This window comes from Malus domestica, chromosome 10 (genome assembly GCF_042453785.1).
Source record: "Malus domestica chromosome 10, GDT2T_hap1".
In the NCBI taxonomy this organism is placed as follows: domain Eukaryota; kingdom Viridiplantae; phylum Streptophyta; class Magnoliopsida; order Rosales; family Rosaceae; genus Malus; species Malus domestica.
Genome location: NC_091670.1, coordinates 37,748,224 through 37,772,429, shown reverse-complemented (window position 1 = coordinate 37,772,429; position 24,206 = coordinate 37,748,224). Strand labels below are relative to the sequence as shown.

General features: G+C 37.9%; 2 protein-coding genes and 1 long non-coding RNA gene across 4 annotated transcripts; 2 read left to right on the top strand and 1 right to left on the bottom strand.

The window, feature by feature from the left end:
• Positions 1–1,838: 1,838 nt before the first annotated feature.
• Positions 1,839–3,913, bottom strand: LOC103423725 (uncharacterized). The gene is made up of 4 exons (XR_011572030.1): positions 3,664–3,913; positions 3,477–3,582; positions 2,807–2,870; positions 1,839–2,038 (listed from the first exon to the last, which is right to left on the bottom strand). It is a non-coding gene; the product is annotated as an uncharacterized lncRNA (long non-coding RNA).
• Positions 3,914–7,286: 3,373 nt separating this feature from the next.
• LOC103446213 (uncharacterized) lies at positions 7,287–13,100 on the top strand. Of its 2 annotated transcripts, XM_070806519.1 has the most exons (8): positions 7,289–7,434; positions 8,475–8,540; positions 8,650–8,711; positions 8,793–8,857; positions 9,084–9,175; positions 9,300–9,371; positions 9,499–9,559; positions 12,985–13,100. In XM_070806519.1, exons 1-7 carry the CDS (start codon positions 7,432–7,434, stop codon positions 9,535–9,537), a joined length of 399 nt encoding a protein of 132 aa, XP_070662620.1. In that variant the 5' UTR covers positions 7,289–7,431; the 3' UTR covers positions 9,538–9,559; positions 12,985–13,100. The 2 variants fall into 2 exon arrangements, with proteins under 2 accessions (XP_008383510.1, XP_070662620.1); XM_008385288.4 differs by lacking the exon at positions 12,985–13,100 and having other exon boundaries at positions 7,287–7,434; positions 9,499–9,930.
• LOC103446212 (two-pore potassium channel 3-like) lies at positions 9,821–15,368 on the top strand. Its single transcript, XM_070806518.1, has 3 exons — positions 9,821–10,378; positions 11,603–13,210; positions 14,801–15,368. The coding sequence occupies exons 2-3, from the start codon at positions 12,063–12,065 to the stop codon at positions 14,943–14,945; spliced, it is 1,293 nt and encodes a 430-aa protein (XP_070662619.1). The 5' UTR covers positions 9,821–10,378; positions 11,603–12,062; the 3' UTR covers positions 14,946–15,368.
• The last annotated feature ends 8,838 nt before the right edge of the window (positions 15,369–24,206 follow it).

The following is a 24,206-nucleotide window of genomic DNA, read 5'->3' as shown; positions in this document are numbered from 1 at the left end:
GATACATTGGGGTTTGTGAGCTACAGTGGCTTTATGGTTTCTTTTTACAATCTCTAGGTGTCACATCCTCGTCCGGGCCCCACTATATTCCGGGCTCGACTCCATCGTAGCACGATATTGTCAGTTTTGGGATCCGACCACGCCCTCATGGTTTTGTTTTTGGGAACTCACACGAGAACTTCCCAGTGGGTCACCCATCCTGGGATTGCTCTTGCTGCGAACTCGCTTAACTTTGGAGTTTCGATGGAAACCGAAGTCAGTGAGCTTTCAAAAGGTCTCGTGCTATGTAGAGATGAAAATATACATATAAGGTCTAGAGGATCCACATCATTAGGCGATGTGGGAGGGCTTATTTTATAGATTTGTACAAAATGATTTGTTGCATAATTAAATCCCTTAGAAGCCGGTTTCCCATTGGCATTGTAAAGAGATAATATCCAAGCAATAAAGCATTTCAAACCCCTTCATATTACAAAAACAATTTGTAATATGCACATTTTTTTTTCTTCCAAATTTCTAATACGTTTAGGTGTAAATAAATACTTATTTATAGGATATATAATAAATTTTATTCAAATATGCCTAGTTCGCCTAGGCGCCCGTCTAAGCGCTAGGCCCCATGCCACTACTCGACTAGCGCCTAGCGTTTTTAGAACATTGTTACTAAGTAGCATAACTTTGAGATTTTGAAAGTGCATATCATTTATGCAAAGGGATCTCCATTTTTTTTTCAAAAAATGGTGATTAAGTGTGGGGCTCACTCCACATCGAACTTCAACGATCTGAATCATCTATTTTGTAAGTCTCGATTCATAGATCATCCATGCAAAAATTCAATTCAATTCGAAACCATTTGCTTATTTAATTATTAAAATCAAATTTCATTGTTTCTTATATAACAAGTATTTGTTAATTTCTTTGAGCCCAATTATATGTCTTAAACATTTCCGATTTCCGATTTGGCTAATATTTTGCAAGGATGATCTATGAGATGCAACTTAAAAAATAGGGGTGTGCTATCCACACACCCTTGTTGATTTTTGTCATTTGATCTTCTTCAATTCATCCGATCCAAAGGCCGAAAATTAAAAGGGTGTGTACGAAGTAAAAATGGGTGTGTGGATATCACACCCCAAAAAATAAACAGTTCGAATCGTTAAAGTTCGAAATATTTTGCAAGGATGATCTATAAGATGTTAACGTGATTTAACCGTAACCATTCGAGTGGAAATGACGAAAAGGGAACAAAATTAGAAAAGGACAAAAATTAAAAGGGGAGGGAATCATCCTCTTAGAGCGTATTACTAAGCAATGTTCTAAAAAATGGCTAGAAAGAGAATCATAATCCTGCTCTGAGATTACCAAGAAGATTAGAGAGAAAAAAAATTGTAGAGAGAAAAAAAAAGGGTGATGGCCCACGCAACTTCCACCGCCTTTTGCTAGAGTGTTCTTTGTTTTTTTTGTTTTTTGTTTTTACACTAGAGTGTTCTTTGTAAATATCGAAGCATGGATGGCCTCTTTGGTTCGCTAATTGAATTAGATACATTGGGGGATGTGAGCTACAGTGGCTTTTTGGTTTCTTTTTACAATCTCTAGGTGGCACATCCAGGCTTAGGCCCCATCACATCCCGGGCTCGATTCTACCGTAGCATGATATTATCCGCTTTGGGCCCCGACCACGCCCTCATGGTTTTGTTTCTAGGAACTCATACGAGAACTTCCTAGTGGGTCTGACACGCCCCGACCCTGATATTCCCCGAATACCAGGACCGACACGTGCTGGCCGACACCCGGGGGTGACGAAAGCCATTAATTGATACAAAAACTAAGAATAAAAATAATAAATAAGGGTTAGAAATTTAAAATACTAAGTTAAAACTTTTAGGAACGTGCTCAGATGCATACAACTAAACCTAATCACTAAAAAGAATTAAGATAAAATTTAATGAATAAAGGAGTGGGTCCTACATCAAGAGGATCCGAAGATGCTGCTGCGGAAGTGTCTTGACGCCGGGATTAGGTGCCTTGATTCTAAGTCCTGAATGGGGGCGCAAAACAAGGGTGAGTGGACCAAGTTTATATATACAATAATAATAAAACAGTTATCAACATACTAACCCCCAAAGTTTATATAAATGAAAACTACTAGCATAATAAGTGATGGATTTAATAAAAATCCTAGCATGCCAAAATATCTCAAAAGCCATATCGCGGAATACGCATCGCGGAAATCAAAACAGTAAACGTATCATAAATCGTCTCGTAAACGCGGTGTGCTGCTAGAAAGATCACTGAATAAATATAACTCCCGGCCCAATGCCTGCACCTCAGTCTCTGTGCCCGTAGCCAGAGATAACTCCCTCCCGGCCCAATGCCTGTCTCCGTGTCCCTCAGCCTTTCGCTAGGGATTATTTCTCCCGGCCCACATGCCAACACCAGATCCTCGCCCCAGGCGGCATAGTGTCTACTAGGTACGCACAAATATTTACGTCTCTCATAAATACCACTTCATAGCGTAGGTTACCGATCATCGTCTACACTATAAAGAGGGGTTCAAAACATGTTCTAGCATCCTATCGTCATCTGTCAGATAGTCTACCAGTTTATGGTTTTTATAGAAAATACGATATATATTAAAATATAGCTCAATATAGGCTAACAATTAATTCCTCACCAAAACACGAGACGAAAATCAATATATTAAATCATCAGGCTTCACATAAATCAAATCATAAATCCGTAGGCATGCTAATCATTTATGCAATTAAATTATCAAATCATGTAATTTTAGAAGGGGTCCACTCACAAATATTCCTTAGCAGAAGAATCGCGCGAATCGGGATTACGAATTTCCTTAATAGCAACTTTACCTAAGCACAAAAATATAATTAATAAATAAAAGGATTTTCTAAAATATTGGGTTGAATTAAATAAAATAGGGAATTTGGGATTGGATGGGTTTAGGATTTTAAAGGATTTTAGGAACCTAGGATTTTGGGTTAAAATGGTTTAGGGTTGGGAAAGGGGTTTGGGCATTAAGCCCAAACATATACTTAACAACACACACACACACACACGCACGGCATGCATGTGCATGCCTAATCACACACACACACACGCCTAAATGCACTCACACACACATGGTTCACATACACCACCAAAATATAAAGGCCTTAAGGCCTTATAAAAAAAAGACAGGGCTTAAGCCCTTTAATATCTAACCGGCCCAAGGCCCTAAGGTTTTAAAAAGAAACCAAATAACAAAACTAACTAAAAAAAAATAAAGGGGACTAGGGTTTTGGGCTAAAGACCACACGGGCCTAAGGCCCGAGGAGGAAATGGGAGAGGCCAGACGGCCTGGTGCCGAGGAAGAAGAAGGCCGGAGCTGCTACAACTCCGGTCACCTGAAAACTGGAGCTTCAAGCTCCGATCTATGTACGAACGTGAAGAACAAAGAGAGAGGAATAGATTGCTACCTTCCAAACGCCGTAACTCGGTCGGAGGTGACCGGAAAAGTCCTCGAAGTGCACGGGTTCGCCGGAAAAGTGGGTGTGTTCACCCAAACCGTTTCCAAAGAAAAACCTACGTAAAATGGAAGGTTTAGACTCCCAAATCACCACCAAACTTCAAGCTAGGTACGAGAGTGAGAGATTAGAGGCTTACCCGAACTGAAACAGGAAGAAGACTCGTCGGAGCTTTGCTCCGAGCCGTCTATCTCGCCGGACAGGGGTCCCCGGGTTCGTAGGGAGTCTCTCCTGATGGTGCTAAGGTCCTCGCGAGTCCAGGGGGAGGGAGAGAGACGAGAGTTTGAGGGAGAGAGGGATGCGGGAGGTTGAGGGAGAGAGGGAGAGAGAGCTACAGGGAGAGACAGAACACGAAAAAGAAGAAGAAAGGAGGAAGGGGGGGTTCACGGGGATACAAAAATAAGAGGGGTGGGCCCCTTGGCTCACCAATTAAGAACTAAAAAAAAAACATTTTTAAATAGAATGGGGTGGGTTTTAACAGGGTCACCCATCCTGAGATTGCTCTTGCTACGAACACGCTTAACTTTTGAGTTTTGATAGAACCCGAAGCCAGTGAGCTTCCAAAAAGCCTTGTACTAGGTAGAGATGTGAATATATATATAAGGCCTAGAGGATCCACATCATTGGGCGATGTGGGAGGGCTTATTTTATAGATTTGAACAACTTACCTTAGAAGCCGATTTCCCATTGGCATTGTAAAGAGATAATATCCAAGTAATAAAGCATTTCAAACCCCTTCATATTACAAAAACAACTTGTATTATGCACATTTTATTTTTCTTCTTCTAAATTTCTAATACATTTAGGTGTAAATAAATACTTATTTATAGGATATATAATAAATTGGGTAAAATACAAAAAACTACCTCAACTATTGGTGTCACGACACTTTCATACCTCATCTTTTAAAATTGACAATGTCATACCTCATCTTACGAATTTGTGACAATGTTATACCTTCCGTTAGGGTTGGCGTGAATTTCTCAGTTAAATGCTGACATGGCTTGATATGTGGCCCATTTTCTATTAAAAAATTATTAAAATATTATTAAAATCTAAAAAAAAAATTTAATAATTTTTAAATATTAAAATAATAAAGAAAAGTTTTTTCTTTTTTAAAAAGGGTAAATTACATAGTAACCCCTCAGGTTTGAGGTCTATTACAACCTCATACAACATTTTAAAAACATTTCACTTTCATACCTCACGTACTATTTTATTTCAAAATGATACATACGTTAAATTTTCCATCTATTAATTTGTTAAATGCTGATGTGGCTGCCAAATGTGTGCCACATGGCTGCCAAATATGTGCCACGTGGCCAAAAAAAATTTTTAATTTTTTTTTAAAACCCGAATCTTCTAAAAAAAAAAAAAAAAAAAAAAAAAAAAAAACTGAAAAACACAGAACCCACACCCCACCCATCTTCTTCCCCGAGCTTTCCCCCTTCCCCACAACCCAAACATCCCTTCCCACCACCCCACCTCTCCCGCCAGGCCCCCAACCTCACCTCCCCTAACCCCCCACCCCAGCCCACCTCCCTCTCCTCCACCCTCTTCACCTCCCCTCCCATAAAAAAACCCCACCCAATCCCATCCAAACAAACACCGACACTGGTATGCCTAAAGCGGTGAAGCTCTGATGCTCCTTTTGCGGCGCCTTGTTCTCCGCCTCGAACCCGTCTCGCACCGCCTCCAAGCACTTAAAGCTCGGGACTTGCCCCAATTTCAACTCCCTCGCGAAACCCATTTCGTCCCTCTCGCCGTCCTCCACCATCAAATTGCCTTCGTCGCTGCCCCCGTCCACCATACCAGCCGTAAGCGGAGCTCGTCTTCCGTTTCCATTTCGGCTTCAACGTCGTACCATGTTCCGCCGCTCGCATGGTGGGTTTTTGTTTGGATAGGATTAGGTGGGTTTTTGGATGGGATGGGAGGTGAAGAGGGTGGAGGAGAGGGAGGTGGGCTGGGGTGGGGGGTTGGGGGAGGTGAGGTTGGGGGCTGGCGGGGGAGGTGGGGTTAGGGTGAGAATGGGTGTTTGGGTTGCAGGGAAGGGGAGGGCTCGGGGAAAAAGATAGGTGGGGAGGGGTTGTGGGGAAGGTGGGGTGTGGGTTCTGTGTTTTTCAGTTTTTATTTTTTTATTTTTTTTATTTTTAGAAGATTCGAGTTTTTTTAAACAAAAAAATTAAATTTTTTTTTTGCCACGTAGCACACATTTGGCAGCCATGTGGCACAAATGTGGCAGCCACGTCAGCATTTAACAGATTAATAGATGGAAAATCTAACGGATGTATCATTTTGAAATAAAATAGTACGTGAGGTATAAAAGTGAAATGTTTTAAAAATGTTATATGAGGTTGTAATAGACCTCAAACCTGAGGGGTTACTATATAATTTACCAAAAAAAAAAAAACACTCAATCAATTCGTCCCCTCCCCCTTCTTTCTATTCTCCCCATCATCATCTTCTTCCCCCTTCCTACAATTGTAACCCAGAAAAAAAGAAGAGAAAAAAAAAACCAATTTGTCTTCCCCCTTCCCCACCCCCTTCTTCTCCTCGCACCCACTCTCCACACCTTCGCACCCAACCTCACACCCACTACCTACAACCCAAAAAAAAAAAAAAAACCCAGATCCTGTTGAGGTGGAATCGGGAAACCTTTGCCAAGCTGATTTCGAAGGTTGAGAACCTGGGAAAATGGGGGGAATGGGTGTGGAGGGAAGAGGGTGGGTGCGGCGGGGGACAGATGAACTGGGTTTTGTTTTGTTTTTTTTCTTTCTTCTCTCTCTTCTTCTTCTTCTTCTTCCTCATTCTTTCTGGGTTTGTTGGGGAGGGGGGAGAACTGGGTTGGGTTGGGGTTTTTTTTTTTTTTTTTCCTTCCTCCTCATCTTCTTATTTCTGGGTTGCAGGAAGATGGGGGGAGAGAGAGGGGGAAGGACGAATTGACCTTAGGTTTTTTATTTTTATTTTTTATTTTAAACTTTTCTTTATTATTTTAATATTTAATATATTTTTTTTTAGTTTTTAATAATATTTTAATAGAAAATTGGTCCCGGATCAAGCCACGTCAGCATTTAACTGAGAAATTCACGCCAACCCTAACGGAAGGTATAACATTGACACAAATTCGTAAGATAAGGTATGACATTGTCAATTTTAAAAGATGAGGTATGAAAGTGTCGTAACACCAATAGTTGAGGTAGTTTTTTGTATTTTACCCTAATAAATTTTATTCAAATATGCCTGGTTCGCCTAGGCGCCCGTCTAAGCTCCGTCTAACCGCTTAAGCACTAGGCCCCATGCCGCCACCCGACTAGCGCCTAGCGTTTTTTAGAACATTGTTACTAAGTAGCATAACTTTGAGATTTTGAAAGTGCATAGCATTTATGCAAAGGGATCTCCATTTTTTTTTTCAAAAAATGGTGATTAAGTGTGGGGCTCACTCCACATCGAACTTCAACAATCTAAATTGTTTATTTTGTAAGTCTCGATTCATAGATCATCTTTGCAAAAATTCAATTCAATTCGAAACCATTTGCTTATTTCATTATTAAGATAAAATTTTATTATTTCTTATATAACAAAATATTCGTTAATTTCTTTAGGCCCAATTAGATGTCTTAAACATTTCCGATTTCCAATTTGGCTAATATTTTACAAGAATAATCTATAAGATGCAATTTAAAAAACAAACGGTTCAAATCGTTAAAGATTAAAATAATGTGAATCCCACAACATAAAGAAAAAGGAAAAGAGAATCCCTTCATTAAAGATTTCATTCAAAGCGATTGTTTTCTTTCCCCTTTTATCCCTTTACACATATAAAAGATATATGAAAAGCTTATAGAATCCGCGCCTGCCGAACGCAACTTGTTTCGAAGACTCGATCGCTCATCCACAACTCGAATCAATGGTAACGTATTTTCTCTCTCTGATATTTTCGATTTCATTTTTGCATCTTTTTCGGCTGCTATTTTTAGTTTCAGATACCAAATATGGAGAGATTAGGGTTTACAATGCTTGTAAATTTACTCAATTGTATAAATTTCTTGTCGATTTTAATCTTCTTTCTGGAAATCAGGGTTTGAAAACTCTTTGATTATGTTTGCACGATTCTAATTTCGCGTGGGATTGTGATTTTTAAGGGATTTTGGGTATGCAATTGACTAAGAAATGAATATCGGTAGCTCAATGTTTACTACGAAATAGGAGCTGCCTGTAAACTTTTGTGACAGGAAGAGTGTTGTAGCTTTCGGAATTATAGGGCGTGGATTTTTACGCCGAGCAGGCATGGAAATTAATGGGATTTGAAAACTTCCCGAAACTGTGAAACATGCTCAAAGAGAGTTAGTAGTTATATTGGAGCATAGATGTGTAAGCATGGCTTTGAACATTGCGCGGATTGTCTGTATGTGTATTCAAGAGATTTCGTAGACTGCCTTGTTCTTCGTAGGGTGTTCCAAACTGCCTGACTTTTGGTTTTTCATTTGGCACCTGAGATGTGAAATGTACTACGTGATGGGGTTTTTGGGAGGGATGGGGAAAATGGGTTGCGATTTCTCAATCATGTTTCTTTGCTGGTCTAAGATGGGTTTGGGTTAAATAACTCAGAAACGGGTTATATTTTCACTGAGCTCTGAGTTCCTAGATTTCATTAAACTCTATCCAAGTGCGCTATTCAAGTTCTGCACTTTGTAGCTGAAATGGGATCCCCATATGTGCGTGTATACTTATGAAAAGAATCACTTAGGTAGCTGAGTTGGTTTCAATGGATGGCCAATGGCAGGAACTGAATGCTGTAGATATAGTTTCTGGTATACATATCTTTGTGGTTAGCAAAATATTATTGTAGGTGAAGTCTGTATGATGATTACGGTTTGCTTTTTCCTAAAGTGTTTTTGTTTGCCCATCGTTTGACTTTTGTTGTTTTTAAATCTTTGGGCTCTTTTTTAGGCTGATCCTGAACTGGAAGCAATCAGACAAAGAAGAATGCAGGAGCTTATGGCTCAACATGGTGCGGTAAGCAATCAGCAATCAGCTTTTGTTCGTTTGAATATATTCGCCAAAATCTGTGGTTGCATTTTCTTTTGATTCCTTGCTGATCTCACTACCTTACATTGATCAACAGGGAGGGTCTGGAGGGCAACAACAAAACCCAGAGCAGCACAAGGCAAATGAAGATGCCAAGAGGTTGGGTTTCAGATCAATTGGGACAACCCTTTTCCAAAATGTTCTTATTGATTTGATTAATACATAATGCAATTAATGCAGGGAGGCCGAAGAGCGGAGGCAGATGATGCTTAGTCAGATTGTGTCAGGCGAAGCTCGTGAAAGAAGTAAGCTGATATATCTAACGTTGCCATTACTTAATATGATTATTTTACTTGTACGCTTTAGAAAATTTCGGATATCATCCCTACTAACCAATTCTTTGTCTCGTGTATTTTGGCACTATAAGTAGGTTGTTTAAAGTAGGAAGGATTGAAAAATGATTTGTTGGTAGAATTACGTTGGGTTAGCCTTGTCTGTTGATCTAATTCGTCTGCTACTATGCACGTACAGTTGCTAGAATTGCTTTGGTGAAACCTGAGAAGGCAAGGGGTGTTGAAGATGTTATACTGAGAGCTGCTCAAATGGGCCAGATAGTTGAGAAGGTATGGGGTGATATTTCATATCATGGTCGGTTTTATAGTTTCTCCACACAGCTTATTTAGTTTTTATTTTGAAGTAACGAGTTTGTTTGAACAGAACCAAAGTGCTCATTGCTTCATTTTTCAGGTATCTGAGGAGAGACTCATCTCGTTGTTGGAGCAGATCAACAACCAAACAACCAAACAGACCAAAGTCACTGTAAGTTGTGACCATCGTATAATGATTTTTCTTTGACCATCGTATAATGATTTTTCTTTTCCTTATTTTTTATGTGGAAATATGTACTGGGTTTTGACATGTCTTTCCGTCACTCTTATTATACCAGATTCAGAGGCGTAGGAGCGTCCTTGAAGATGATGATTAAACTCTATCCATGCTTCTAGTCCGTGAGTTCGATATCTTTCAGTAATATCTTGACGTGCAAATATATCCTTTGAATTTATATTATTCAGATGCGACTTTCAAATTGGTAAAGCATGCAAATCCTCGTTGATGTGAGGTAACATCACACAATATATGAGGTACTCCATGCTGTTTGAGAGTGGTTAAAAGGGTGCAGTTCTTGCGGGACGTTCTTTGGTTTGAAAGAGAGTCAAATAGGCAAAGATGATAGTAATGTATTTTGTGATAGACTCAGAGTGTGATGAGCTTATTCCTTCCTTGTATCCCTACTCCTAGTATGTTGATTCTCCAATGTACTCTTTTTTCAATGGAGAAAATTGGAGCAAATGTCCTTCGACTTTAGCTCAATTGAAAATTCGGTACTTAGAACAAAATATTCATAAGTACGACCTATGAACTTGACACAATGTGGAGCATATTGGTCCCTGAATTCGTTATAGTGTAGAGCTATGATCTTTTTGAATAATCATCCTTTAGGTCTCCTTGTTTTGGCCTGTCGAGAATTGCTTTCAAGATCTTGGCAATGCGAACTTTGGCTTGTCTACAAAGAAAAAAACTTTGTGGCAGATAGTTTAGCAACCTATGGTCTTGATTTAGATTTAGGTAATTTTTTATTTTATTTTTGATACTCCTTGTTCAGTTAGGTTTATTCGTAAGGATCGACGTCGGATGTTCCGGTCTAGATTTATTATTGAGTAGGTTTGTTTAAGCTCTTGCTATAAAATGTAACCAGTGTGGAAACTAATACTCACAAAATTTTAGTTGGAGAACTAAGATCAAACAAAGAAAGCCAGTTAGTCAATGCCCAAACAAAGACTCCCGAGTCTTCCAAATACCAAGGTTGGAAACTTGGAAGGTTACAAATTTGATGATAACAAAGTGACAAGGATAACTACAAATTTGTCTGATGGCGGAGAGTTGAGATCTTCTCTGGATATCATTGTCCGGTTCTTAAGAACCAGAAAATCTTGACCGTTTGTCTGGTTCTTAAGAACTAGAAAATCTAGACAGTGAGGTCCGGAGAGAATATCAACTCGATGGTCGATGGTATTATGGGATTGCTGCAGGCCCCCAATTGCAATTTACCCCATTTCTATTGGACCATTAGAAGAAGTAACGAAATAATTGATGCTTTCCACCAAAAATTGAATACAAAAAATATCAACCAGTATCTCTTTCATCAAACAATCTCATAATTTAATTCAATTGTTAAAGTTTTCACAATTGTTTTATGTTTAATTTTGTGTTGTTCTTATCTAATTTTTGGTTCCACATCTAATCATGTTAGATTAGATGTGAATTTTATGTTAGCTAGAAAACAAATACCATTTAAACAAAATTAGAAAACACATGCATCACAATAAGTTACCCATAATTGCAATCTAATTTAAAGGGAAACGATGAGGATATAAATCCGGGTGAGGTACATTGTTGTAATCAACTATATATTATATACGCTACTGACTCATACGGTATCTCATATGACCCTGCGTAAAGCGGGAGCCTTGTGCACTGGGTACGACCTTTTATTGACACATACAGTATCAGATCTGAAAACTCAAAATTAAAACTTGGAGCTTGAAAAAAAAAATGAATCTTAATATTCTAACTTGGACCTTGAAAAATAAATAAATCCCTAATAAATCACTTAAAATCCAGAGAGTTGAGATTTGGAGACAAAATTCTAAATTGGAGCTTGAAAAATAAATTGGGGTGTGTTATCCATACATCACTTTTTACTTCTTATACACCTTTTTATTAATTTCTACCTCTAATCTTCTTCAATTCACTCGATTTAACAACTGAAAATTAAAAAAATATGTGAGAAATAAAAAACAGATGGGTGGATATCATACCCGATAAATTAAATCCCAAATATCTGTGCGTGGGTGAGTCATTTTCAACCAAGCCCGCCCGAGTCTGACTTCGCAACACATGTCCAACTCTGCCTCCCGCTCGCTGTAATCTGCAACGTTGATTCTCTCCCCTCTTTTATTTCCTCGCGCCTTTTCGCCTGGCATCCCAAGCTCCCAACAAACCGACCGAATCAAACTCCCTTCCCCCCCCCCAACCGCCTCCCTCTCTCTCTCTCTCTCTCTCTCTCTCTCTCTCTCTCCTTCTCTCTCTCTCTCGCATTCCCCTTTTCGAAAATTTTCACCATGTATCTTTTTCTGCATTGAACAGTTGAAAGTTGTGAATTTTGGGTCATTCCCTGTTTTTATATCCTTCTTCAACCTCCCCACAATCCCATTTTTCCAAACCACCAAAAAAATCGCCGGTTTTCCGGCTTCCCGGAGGCACCAAGAGCGGTTTTCCGGACGACCCAGATAGAGGAAGAGCCTCTGCTTCCATTTAGGCTGCCCAGAGTTGCAAAAATTGAAAATTGACCCCAAGTTCCCTGCAAACCTCCCCACAATCCCATTTCTTCAACCAAACAAAAAATCCCGGTTCCCGGCGACACCAGAAGCGGTTTTCCGGCGGACCCAGATGGAGAAAGAGCCGTTGCTGCCATACGTAGGCAGTCCGAGAAGAAAGCTGCCATCTTTATCGAATCTCTGGCCACTTCCAGAAGATGATGAATTCACTGTCTCTTTAACGCCTTCGGAGTTCAAAGACCGTATAATCTTTGGCCCTGCAACTGCTTCGCCTCGAGATTCTTCTCCTCTCGTCGATGCATTGACTCTGCCTATCCATTCTCCAAGAACTTCAAGACCCCCTTCGTCTTCTTCTCTATTGGACTCCTTAGCCACAAGCCCACAGGACCCACAATCCCAACAGCCACCAACCCCGCAATCATGGCTCATCGACCCCAATTACTCATGGACCAAAACCAACCTCCACCGCTCGAAAACAGCTCCTGCCATGGCTGTGATCAACGAGGTGGCCAACCGGCGCTCTGTTCCCAGACCCCAGTTCGGTTCGCAGTCGATTGTAAGACAAGCTGTTGTACTTCTTGTTATATATCTTGCATTGGGTGTGATTATATATTGGTTTAACCGTGATCATTTTGCGGCTCTGGAGACGCACCCTGTGGTTGATGCATTGTACTTCTGTATTGTGACAATGTGCACAATTGGGTATGGAGATATTACGCCTACTACTACTGCAACCAAGTTGTTTTCGATAGCGTTTGTGTTGTTGGGGTTCGGATTTGTAGACATTTTGCTTAGTGGGATGGTTAGTTACGTGCTTGATTTGCAAGAGAATTATTTTTTGAGGAGCCTTAAGGGTGTGGGTGAGAAAAAGGAGTCTTACATATTTGATGTTAAGAAGGGGAGGATGAGGATTAGGATGAAGGTGGGATTGGCATTGGGAGTTGTCGTTCTTTGTATTGGGATCGGTGTGGGTGTTATGCATTTTGTGGAAAAGCTTGGATGGTTGGATTCATTTTATCTTTCGGTTATGTCAGTTACCACAGTTGGGTATGGCGATCGGGCTTTTCAGTCTTTACCAGGCCGCATCTTTGCTTCAGTTTGGTTGCTTGTGTCGACGCTTGCTGTTGCTCGAGCATTTTTGTACTTGGCTGAGGCTAGGGTGGATAAACGGCATAGGAAGATGGCGAAGTGGGTTCTTGGTCAGGATATGACAGTTTCCGAGTTTCTTGCTGCTGACATTGACAATAACGGCTTTGTGAGGTATGTATTATTATCACATCTTTTGACATTTTAATCTGTTTTGTTGTTTGAGATTGTTGTCTTGTTAGATATGAATTTGGTCATCAGTGGTATATAATTGGATGTACAGGCCAGAACTGGTATTGAATTAGCCTTCTTTGCTTAATCAAATAACTTTGGCATGTTTCGAGCTTAGTAATCTACAGCCGTTAGTGGTGACTAGATATGCATAAAATACCTATTTGAGTAACTAGATTTTGGTAGACCACTTACTAAGTTTTCTGAAGCCCAAGAGCTTCCATTTGACTGCCACAATTAGGGCTGGTTTAGGTTTGGTAACCGAATCGAAAACCCAAAACCAAAAACCGGACTGAATGAGTTCGGGAATTGAAAGTCCATACAGAATCTGAACTGTAATTTTCGGTTTCCCAAAATTCTGTAAACTTGAAATAATTTTGGTATTCCGATCGGTTCAGGAAAGACCCATCAGCAAAGGAGGAGAAATTGCAGGAGGATTCAAATTGCTTCAAACTGCGGGATGATTCAAATTTTAGCAACAGCCTCTGTAAACAAGAAACAATAGCAGCCATCAAATTGTTAAACCCTGAAATTCTGAATTCATCCCCAATTCGAAAACCCTAATTCCATTTCAAAATCCCTAATTTAATCATTCCAAATAAAAAACACAAATTGATTCTGAGTTGGGGTGAAATATCTTACCTTCTACACTTGGAATGGCTGTCGGAGATGGAAGATCTTCTGCAGCTGTTCACTGTGATCTTCTGCAGCCGTTGGAGGTGAAATTTCTCACCTCAATTTTGTGAAGAAACTAAGAAGGAGAGGGAGAGAGAGAGTTGACTGTGGTGTGGTGTGGTGTGGCAGGAGAGGAGAGAGAGAGAGAGAGTTGGGTTTAATTGAACGGTTAAGATTTAATCTCAATTTCTGCTCATTTCGAAGGGCTGTCTAACTGCATGAGAGCTGAAAAGAATTATACGAGAGATCATTGGCAGATAATATGAAATGAAGCTGTGCACAAATCCCCCTTCCCCATTCTCCTTATCATGTTTGCTCAGTCCTCCTCTACTGGTCTTAACAACTTAGCGTTTCAATTGTGTTGAGCTCTGTAAGGGATATTATTTTCTGAACGTCGTCTTAGGTCAAACTGTATATGAGTTGCAACTGCTGGTAATTTGGTACCCAAATTCTTGGCGACGTGGAGATTATGAGCACAGAAGTTTTTGACTAAGTGCTTAGGTTTCACCAACTTTGCAGAAGAATAAAATGACTAGTTGAATATGTGACCACGGCAATCTGCCCTAATTGAGGTTGAGTTACTTGTATAAGCTGTCTCAGTGCTACGCAATAATGTGATTTAGATTTTCGTTCGTTGTATTGGATCGTAGTAATCAATAGTGTTAGCATATTATTATTACACTACGGAACTTTTATTCAGAAACGCCATTAGCTTTGCTTGTATGACCATTTATTTGTGACTTGGTTCGACTTCTTTCCATTTTCTGGAGTTGTCGACTTATTTCTTTGGTAATTCTGAGTTCACACTGCAAGTAGTCAAATTTATATTGGCTAACTATATCGTGTTTGTGTGTGCAGTAAGTCGGAATATGTCATATACAAACTCAAGGAGATGGGAAAGGTATCAGAGAAAGATGTAATGCAGATCTGCACCCAATTTGATAGGCTAGACACAGGAAACTGCGGAAAGATAAGCCTTGCTGATCTCTTGAGTCGACATTGATATCCAAGTCACTGAACTTTGCTGCCAGATCCGATGGTACTCTTCCTCTTGCCCATGCATCCTGAGCATCAAGTCAATCTTTCGTACTTTAAACGTTGATGCGCGGTAAGCCTCGCAGATGCATTTCCTATTAAGTATACAGCAGTCAACAAATCAAATGTCAATATAGACGAGTAGCGTTTATCTTGCCGAAATGAATATAAAAGATGAAAGCTCAGAAATCAACCAAATGTTACTTTTTGCTGCTTCGTAACTGTAAATTAGTACGAATGAAGAAGAAGAAGAAGAACCTTGATTACGTGACGAGCTCACTTCGCTTTCTTTCTTTGTTGCATGGAGATCAAGTTTTTTATAATCACAAATATGAACACTTTTGTAGATTGATTTTGTTGAAATGTTGTTTTTCTCTGCATCAGCAGGTTAGGACTTGTGGCGTCAATGAATTGGGTTGATTGAGGCCCCATTTGGTATTGCGTTTTTATATTACCAAAACTTCTTTACTTTAAAATTATACAATAAGAAAGTGTTTCGTAAAAATAAAATATTCTGCATATTTTTAAAGACATAGTCAGCTTTTAAAAGCAACATGTAAGTTATTTTTAAAAGCTGTTTTTATATAAAGTGGAGCTAAGTCTTTAACGAATATTTTGAACTTCTGTAACATCCTCATTAATTTTTAAGAATGACATTATTTATCTTTCTACAAAACAAAGTGACTGTTATCACTTACCACTATAAACACTATCCTTATATCACCACGCTATTACCACCATCATTGTTGCCACCACCACCAATGTCGTTGCGGCCACATCGCCACCGCCACCACCACAACTGCCACCACTAGCACTACAACTGCCACCACTAGCACTACAACTGCCATTACCATCATCATTGTTGTTGTCACCGTTGCCATAATCGTCACCACCGCCACTATTACTACCATCATAACTACAACCGCCGTCATTGCCACCCCAATCACCATTGCTATTGCCAACACCTCCCTTTACATCCCGGCCGCCACACCTCACTATGAGCACCACCACCAACCCTTACAATTGCTACTGTCATCACCATCACAATCACTATCGTCCACACCATTGCCATCGCCAATGCTAATGTCACCAACTTCACCACCACTGTCATCGCCTTCACCACCACTGTCATTGGCACACCGTCTACGACTGCAACCACCAGCCTTACCTCACTATTGCCATCACCACTACCAGTTGTCACTGCAACCCCCAACAATGATGCAATCGCCACCACTACCTCTTCACCCCAACCACCACACCCCTACCTCTTCACCCCAACCAGCACACCCCTACCATTACCGCTACTAGCCTCTCCACCGTTGTTAATGCTACCATGTGCATATGTCCATTTTTCATTATATGCAATTATATCACTTTAATGTTAAAATTTACTATACTTTTACACTGTTTTCATACTCAGTGCTTTTAAAATATACAATTTACTAAACACTCAACTGCTTTATTTTACAACTGATTATTCTTTACAAAACACAACAATTCCAAACTCGCTCAGGGAAGTGATTTTTGCATTCTCGTTTCTGTCCCCACACTTCCCTTTTCTTTATCTTTGAATTAAATGAATCAAAGGAAAATCAAGAAACATAAACAATAAAATGAGTGCAAAATGAAAAGACGAGAATGTGAAAATCACCGTCATTAATTTATTGAAATTCTGGCATTTGTATCCCAAAATAGCCTTTATTCTGCCGCCCAACGACATAAATTTTCCGGCACGCACCAACGCAGGACAAAAGTTAGCCCTAAATTTTTTGGAAACAAAAGTGAAGTTGAATATGTGGAAAAAGATGGTTCAAAAAGGGCCAATATGTATAGTGTATTTGACTGCATACTTTTTGAAAGTTTTGCTTCCAAAAGTTGTGCATTTCCAATACGTAATAAACCCAAAAGTTGTGCATTTCCGACTCATGGTTTACCAATTATTCTCTCACATACAGATAAAAAGTGAAATTGAACGAGTAAATCTGCTACTGCTACAAGTATATATTTTGCTGTGAACTTTGATTCTGTCGGTTTCAAAAGCTTGATCAGCAAAGCAATATGCACTCATAATCCCTTGCGGCTTATTCGGGTGATTGAATTGAAAGGAGACCAAGGACTGGATATATTGCTTTATTCTTTCTCCCTTCAAAAAGTTGCCTTTTAGAATAATGAAACAGGTCCTTTTCTTTGAAGTGTTCGAGAGTCTTATAGAAACGTTCACGAATTCGAAACTATGCAAGATTACAAGTAGTTTATAGTGTGATTGCTAGACGGTCGTATGTTGTTACTTCATGTGTTCAATATTTTTATAAACAAGATTTTTTAGATACAACAAGGATTGAGATCACAATTACACTGAGTCTTGGATGAGAACGTCCTGAACAATGTCACGAGGATCCTAACCATACTTAAATATATTGATGTTAGAAGGATCTTTAATTCATACTCAAAACGTTGGAATAATGTATGTTCAATATTTTTTCAAGGGGAAGTCATATATATAGATAACTAAGTTCTCAGATGAGAACATCATGAATAATGTCAGGAGAAACCTTATGTCATACTCAAATCATTGCATACACTAAGAGTTTCTCTAATCTATGGACAATCCTAACTTACTTCCTTAAATAGCTACACGTATGTATTATAACATAAGTGAATTAGAAACATCGTGTGATGCATGCAAAAATTACGCCGAAAATTCTTCATCCAAGTCGTTCTCTCTCTCTCTCATATTAGAAACTAATTAACCATCATAACAATACTTGAATTCTATAGCTGAAGTAGACTGTTTTTAGTATTGTTTTTTACTTACTGGGAAACAAAGACCATGCTCTATTTGAATCTACAGAGATTACCCTAACTGGGAGGAAAAACTACAAAGAATGCAAGCATATATTTATTTATAAAAACATATTACGGCAAGGCTGAGTCAACTTAATTAATCAACCATTTGCAACTTATGCTAATGAGTAGTGACCGTGTCAAAGAAATAATACATTAACAAATTGGTAAAAGGAAGGTCTTGTGTTTCGTTTTCTGTTCTTTACTTGTTAGTAAAATGGTGGGGGCATGGCATTATGCTAATTAGAAATTTCAAATTGTATAAATAAAGTAAAAAGGAAAGTTGCAGTTGTTAGAACTTAGAACCAGTCAAGTAGATTTTTTGACCTCTTGAAGAATCTTTCAATGTGGGGGCTCCTTTCACATTTGTTCCAGAAGATCGAGTAGCGTATTTTTACACTAGGATTTCAATGAGACAAAACCCATCTTGTGTTTTGCTTATTAAATGCAATTTGCATCAGAAATCATAGTTTTCAGGCACATCCCAAATATTCTCACACATACACACGCATATATGTATGGAAATACTTCGAGTGGAGTGGATGGTGAATAGTCATTTCCAACGTTGACTTTGGCTTTCAAGTCAATTGTCAGGATTTAAAAACATTAGCCTTAGATGGATAAAAGGTTTCTGTTGAATTAAATTGTCAGCATTTCTTCGGTCATATCATGTATAATTAAATACAATTTGTATTGAAGCTGACCGGAAAAGGAAGAGAGAACTAATGGAGAGAGAAGAAAAAATGTTGTGCCAAGTAAACCTTGTTGAACGAGGCTATATCTGGAAGAGAAGCGGTTCATTACTACTGCAAATTGGCTTTTGTAACTTTGCTACATGTAAACTAGCTAGTTAAAAGTAACCTATTGTTTGCTTGTATTTCAGTACTTCGAGACGGCTAATTTTAATACATTACTAACTCAATACTATTTCTTTAACGTGCAAGTACATGTCGATTGGATTTTTATGTAGTTCCAATCTTAAAAAAAGAAAAAACAAATTAGGGAGATCACATTTTTTTTATGAAAGTGTGGAATCTAAGACAATTGATCGACAAGTGGGGCATTATCAATCGACCAGCTGTCTCACATTTCGTAAAACAGAAGAATCTCATTTCTAGCTAAAGGTGCATGCATGTACGTATATGGTGCATAGGGCCGGCCCTGAGGGGGTGACAGGCGTGCGACCACACAGGGCCCCCGATTTTTAGGGAGGCCTTGAATTTTAATGACCTTTATAATATACTACATATAAAAAGAGTGTGAAAGTAATTCACAATGTTGCCCTAGGGGAATTGGCAAGCGCTGGTACCTACATACCTTTTTGTAAGGGTTCGAGTCCCAGTAGAACCCTTTTTGGGCCTTTTTTGAACTACATTATTTTTTTCTTTTCTATTTAATATTCATAGTTTAATTTCTATCATTATAAAAGATAACTTTTGATGATAAATTTATTATTAGGAATATCATAATTAATTAAAATCCTTAAAAGTTTGAAGATATAATCTTTAAAACCCCCATTTCCATATATGATATCATTTAATCAAATACATGTCATTCGTTTATTCTTTGGTCAACTTTTAAAGATCATCTAATTTTCATTCTATTTAAAAACCATTTAGTCATCTATATATATATATATATATATAAAATACAACTTTGTTCACAACACTAAAGTGGAAGGTGAGCAGGTGATGCTCATCCCCTATTGATTACTGTTAAATTAATTTGGTTTAATTGATTTAAGACACGAATCTCGAATTTTAACTAATCTAACGACAATCAACCGAGTGGGGGTTAGAATCATCCTCACTTTAGGGAGTGAGAAAAAATGCAATAAAAGAACTAAGAGTTCATTATAAGATGCTACAATATCATAACCAGTGATTTGTTTAACTAGTTCATAATAAAGAGCATGAGTTGTTCTGATTATGATATATGTACGGTGATATGTTATGTATATAGCCACCACACCATGTTTTTTGTATTTAAAAAGTAAGGGGTTTCGAACTCATAAACATAAATGCAGATATATAGCCACCAAAACATACTTCTTTTTTATTTACTTTCTTTTGCGTTTATATCAATTTATACACACACAAAATATAAAATATAAAAAAAATATAGCAACCAAAATTTAGACCTTGTAAGGATTTCCGTTTGAGTCTCGCACAGGGCCTCCAAATCTCAGGATCGGCCCTGGGTGCATATTAACCAAAAAAAGGTCTAATGTATTATGTGTATGATATATACAAATGTGGGATTGCTTGGTGTACATATAATTTGGATAACAGTGAAACTTGTGATATATATTAATCTACATATAGGTGCAGATAACTTAAACTTGTTAACTTTCATTCCTACAAGTTAGCATGCATGCTGATTCATGTCTTGGAGTTCCCCCTTATAATTTTACGACCATACGCAAAGCAATAAGTACATATGCATTGTTGTCCGTTTATAGGCCCTCTTAACTATATCAATTATTGAGCAGAAAAGTTAGGCACACACAGCTATCTTGATGAACTGGAATTCTGATCCCTTGATTAATGTATGGCTGTGTTATCTACTTCTGATTCCACGTATATAGATTACTCATACTAATATATATATGTATGTATGTATGTATGTATGTATATGTATATATGAGTGTGTGTGTCTGTGTGTGTATAAATATTCATTCAGCTGGTCTTCCAACTGAAGGGTGTTGTCCCTACTACTACCTTGGTGTAATTAACCACGGCTGATACAACAACCCTAACATTTTCTTTTCACTAATAATCAAACTTTGATATATATTAATATCGAAACTTTCGTCAGTGACTCAGTCTTAAGTAACAGTTGATGAAGATACTATATATTAGTGCAATTTGTGGTTTAAATTAGCAACAAGACAACATGATATATCACATTATTTGATAAGACATTAAAAAGAGAAAAAGAAGAACCGTAAACCCTAAACCCGAAGGCACCAAGCTGCATCTAACCTTACCTGTATATGTTTTAGGCTTTTAGCTGTCACGTACCTTGGCTAAGAAGCCATGCAAAAGTAAAAAAATCAATAAAATGTTGGACAACTTCAAGGGTAGCAAACATGGGAGTAAGGGCACTGTTCTAAAAATCCTCGTCTAGGCCTCATCTACGCACTAGGCGGCTGGTCATTACCTCGATTAGTCTTTAGGCATTTGAAAATTAAGAAAGTGCACCTAGACACCTGTCTAACATGCCTAGGTCGCGACTCTCACTTAGACAGAAAATCGATAACTTTGATTTTGCAATTTTTTTGTCAACAAAATGAAAGAAACTTGTTGAATACTTGGATGAACAATCATTATATGTTTTTCCCCATGTTTTCAATATTCTTTAATACTTTATAAATTTATGTATTTCGATACAATTATGTATTTTTTAAAGTATTACTTAAATCCTCTTAGTCCGTGGACCTAGCCGCTAGGCCCCAACCCACCTCTCGACTAGCGCCTAGCGTCTTTTAGAGCCTTGAGTATGGACAATATCTCTTAATCGTACTTGTGTAGTTTGTTCACATATGAGATACCGTTATTTTATTAATATAAGTTAGTAATTTTATCTAGTGCACAAATCCATTGTGCACAATATAGTTGATAAGTACGATTCAAAATAGAAAACATAATGAGTATAGGGGCAATAGCTTTTGCTCATTCTGAACTAGATTATTCACAAATGAGAGAATATTACCTTATTAATACGTGATTAATATGAGTAACTTGCACAAACCACACCTCCATATATAGCAGACAACGTGATAGATAAATGTCACTCAAAAAGTTCTATTGTGTATGTAGGGATAAGATAGTTTACCACTAATGAGAAGTGATTAGGCAGATGACAACTAAAGCATAGGTTGGATCGATGCTGCTTGGTGCCTTTAATTAGAGGTTTCGGTGCAAATTAACCCAAATGTGTCCACATCCTAAAGATTCTTTTTTTTTCAGTGTGCACACCTAACAAAAAACCTGCCCTCTACTACATCGATAGGGACTTCCATTACCAATGCCAAAGTCCCTAATTTATGTCACTTATTGTGGACGCAACTAATTAAAAATAGGTCAACAATCTCATGCTTTTCTTCTTTTAGTCTCTTTTTTCCATTAAAAGTCATCCCTCTTAAGCAACCGCCCCAACCCATCGATCGGATTGATTTACACTTTTATTTTATTTAACTAGCTTAAACTATGTACTCTCTCTCCGTAATTCATGTATCTATAGTACCTTTTGATTAATTTATCTAGTCAAAATACACAAGATAATTACCCTTCTTATTCGACATTAATCTTCCAAATTACCTTCATAGTTTTTCGTTATAAACATGATGATATAGTCATGACGCACCAGTAGTCCTTGTGCACGTCATGTGTGTTTATTCGTTATCTTCTTTTTTTAAGTAGAGACTATTCGTCATCTTCTTTTTTTAAGTAGGGACTAGCTAACACATTTCATAACATGAGTAATGGATAGCTCGATTTAAGGGTTTGGGTGCTAAATTAATGGTGCAGAATATGAACGAAAATTCAGTTTAATCTAATTTTATTTGGTATTACTAATTAAATTATGAGACAGATGTTTAGAGGAAAAGAGATAGAAGAAGACTTGAAAAGATACTTTAAGAAAAGACATGAAGTACTTTCAATTCATACTACCAACCCGACTTAGTAAAATAAAACTTTGTTATTGTTGTAGTAGTAGTTACTAATTAAGTTAATTATTTAGTTGCATGCATTATGCATGAAATGTCTAGAGTCATAATGTAATATTGCTCCTTTAGACAACACATCAACTTGCAAAAAAAAAAAAAAAAAAAAAAAACCTTGAAATTAACAAAGGGATCCAATGTCACTCTCAAGCATAGTAACTATGTTGCCCTTGAATTTTCCAAGTTTGACCAAATCTCACAAAGTTAATTGGATTGAATTGGTCTCTCTCTCATAATTTCAATTGGCTTATGATGTTTGCCAGCCACAAAAGTTTAATTTTGTTGACTATGTAAAAGTTCAAATGTGTTTGTAATTTTGCATCTTTCTTCCTTCACATAAAGTAGGCGGTGATATATATGTAACCTTTGCTCTTTTTTCCTTTCCCACATTTATATGGTTTATATATACCGTTATTCAAGATAAACACCTAATTAAGCTTAAACATGCAATAGATTTTGCACATTGCTTCAAGTAGTTCAAAGAGCATTTTTTTTTCCTCTTTTTTTTTTTTGGAAAGCTGCAGCATATATTGATCACAGAAGGGCAAAACATAAACAATACAAAAAGCCGTGAGAAAAACGCACCAGCACACTTACAACCTATTATCCGCTAACAGAACATCTAAAAGGATATTAGGGGGCTCCTCAAACCAGACACAGTTCAAAGAGCATTCTAATTGATCTCTATCGTGGTGGGGTGCTTCTGTGCCCATCAAGGGGCAACTACCAACTCACCACTAATGCATGGAGCTGCTGCCGTTTAACTAATACTCTCGTATCTGCCAATAACCTCAACTTAAGTTGGTGTTAACTATGACAGGTTTATCCACGTGTATATACACGTTTTAGCCCAAATAATTCTTTATTTTGTTTCTTCAATATTTTAATCCTCTTTTATCTGTATTCAACATTTAAAAGTAAGTTCGTTCGAAAAATATTTCAAAGTAAGTGTTATTTTGTGCATTGCTACGATGTGGTTGACAAGTTGACAACAGTTTGGTTTTGAGGAAGACTAGCTAAGAGGTTTTTTTCTTTTTTTGGTTAGACATCTTGGATGTTATGTCTCCCAATGTAAATCTAGCTACCCACATATACACGTCAACAATAATGTATTGAATTATTGGTTCAAAAAACCGGTTTTAGCAAGCAATCCCTCATATGTACAAAAATCTTAAACTTCCCTAGTGCTTTTTTTTTTTTAAAAAAAAAAAAAAAAAGAAAAAAAGAAAAAGAAACGATAGTAAGATTTCATTGATCAACAAATACAATTAAGAGGTATAAGATTTCATTGATCAACAAATACAATTAAAAGGTATCAAATAGGTAAATTCTCTAGTGACCGATAGTTTGATCTGGAGATAATTTACACAGACATAAAAAGAGTAGAACCCCTAGATGACCACCATAAAAACAAAAACCACTGAGAACTACTGATATAAATTTGTCACAATAAAGGCAGACGCGCAGTAACTACAGGTCAAACAAGGAGGGTTAGCCGCAAATCTGACCAAAACGACGTTATCGCCACAGATCGGACCAAGTACGACGGCTCAGCCGTGGGAACCACCATGGAAACAAACTAGAAGGGTGGATCCGGTCCACCAACAACCCAACACGCCAAAGCAAAGGAGAACCTGTGCCTAGCTCCGAATTAAG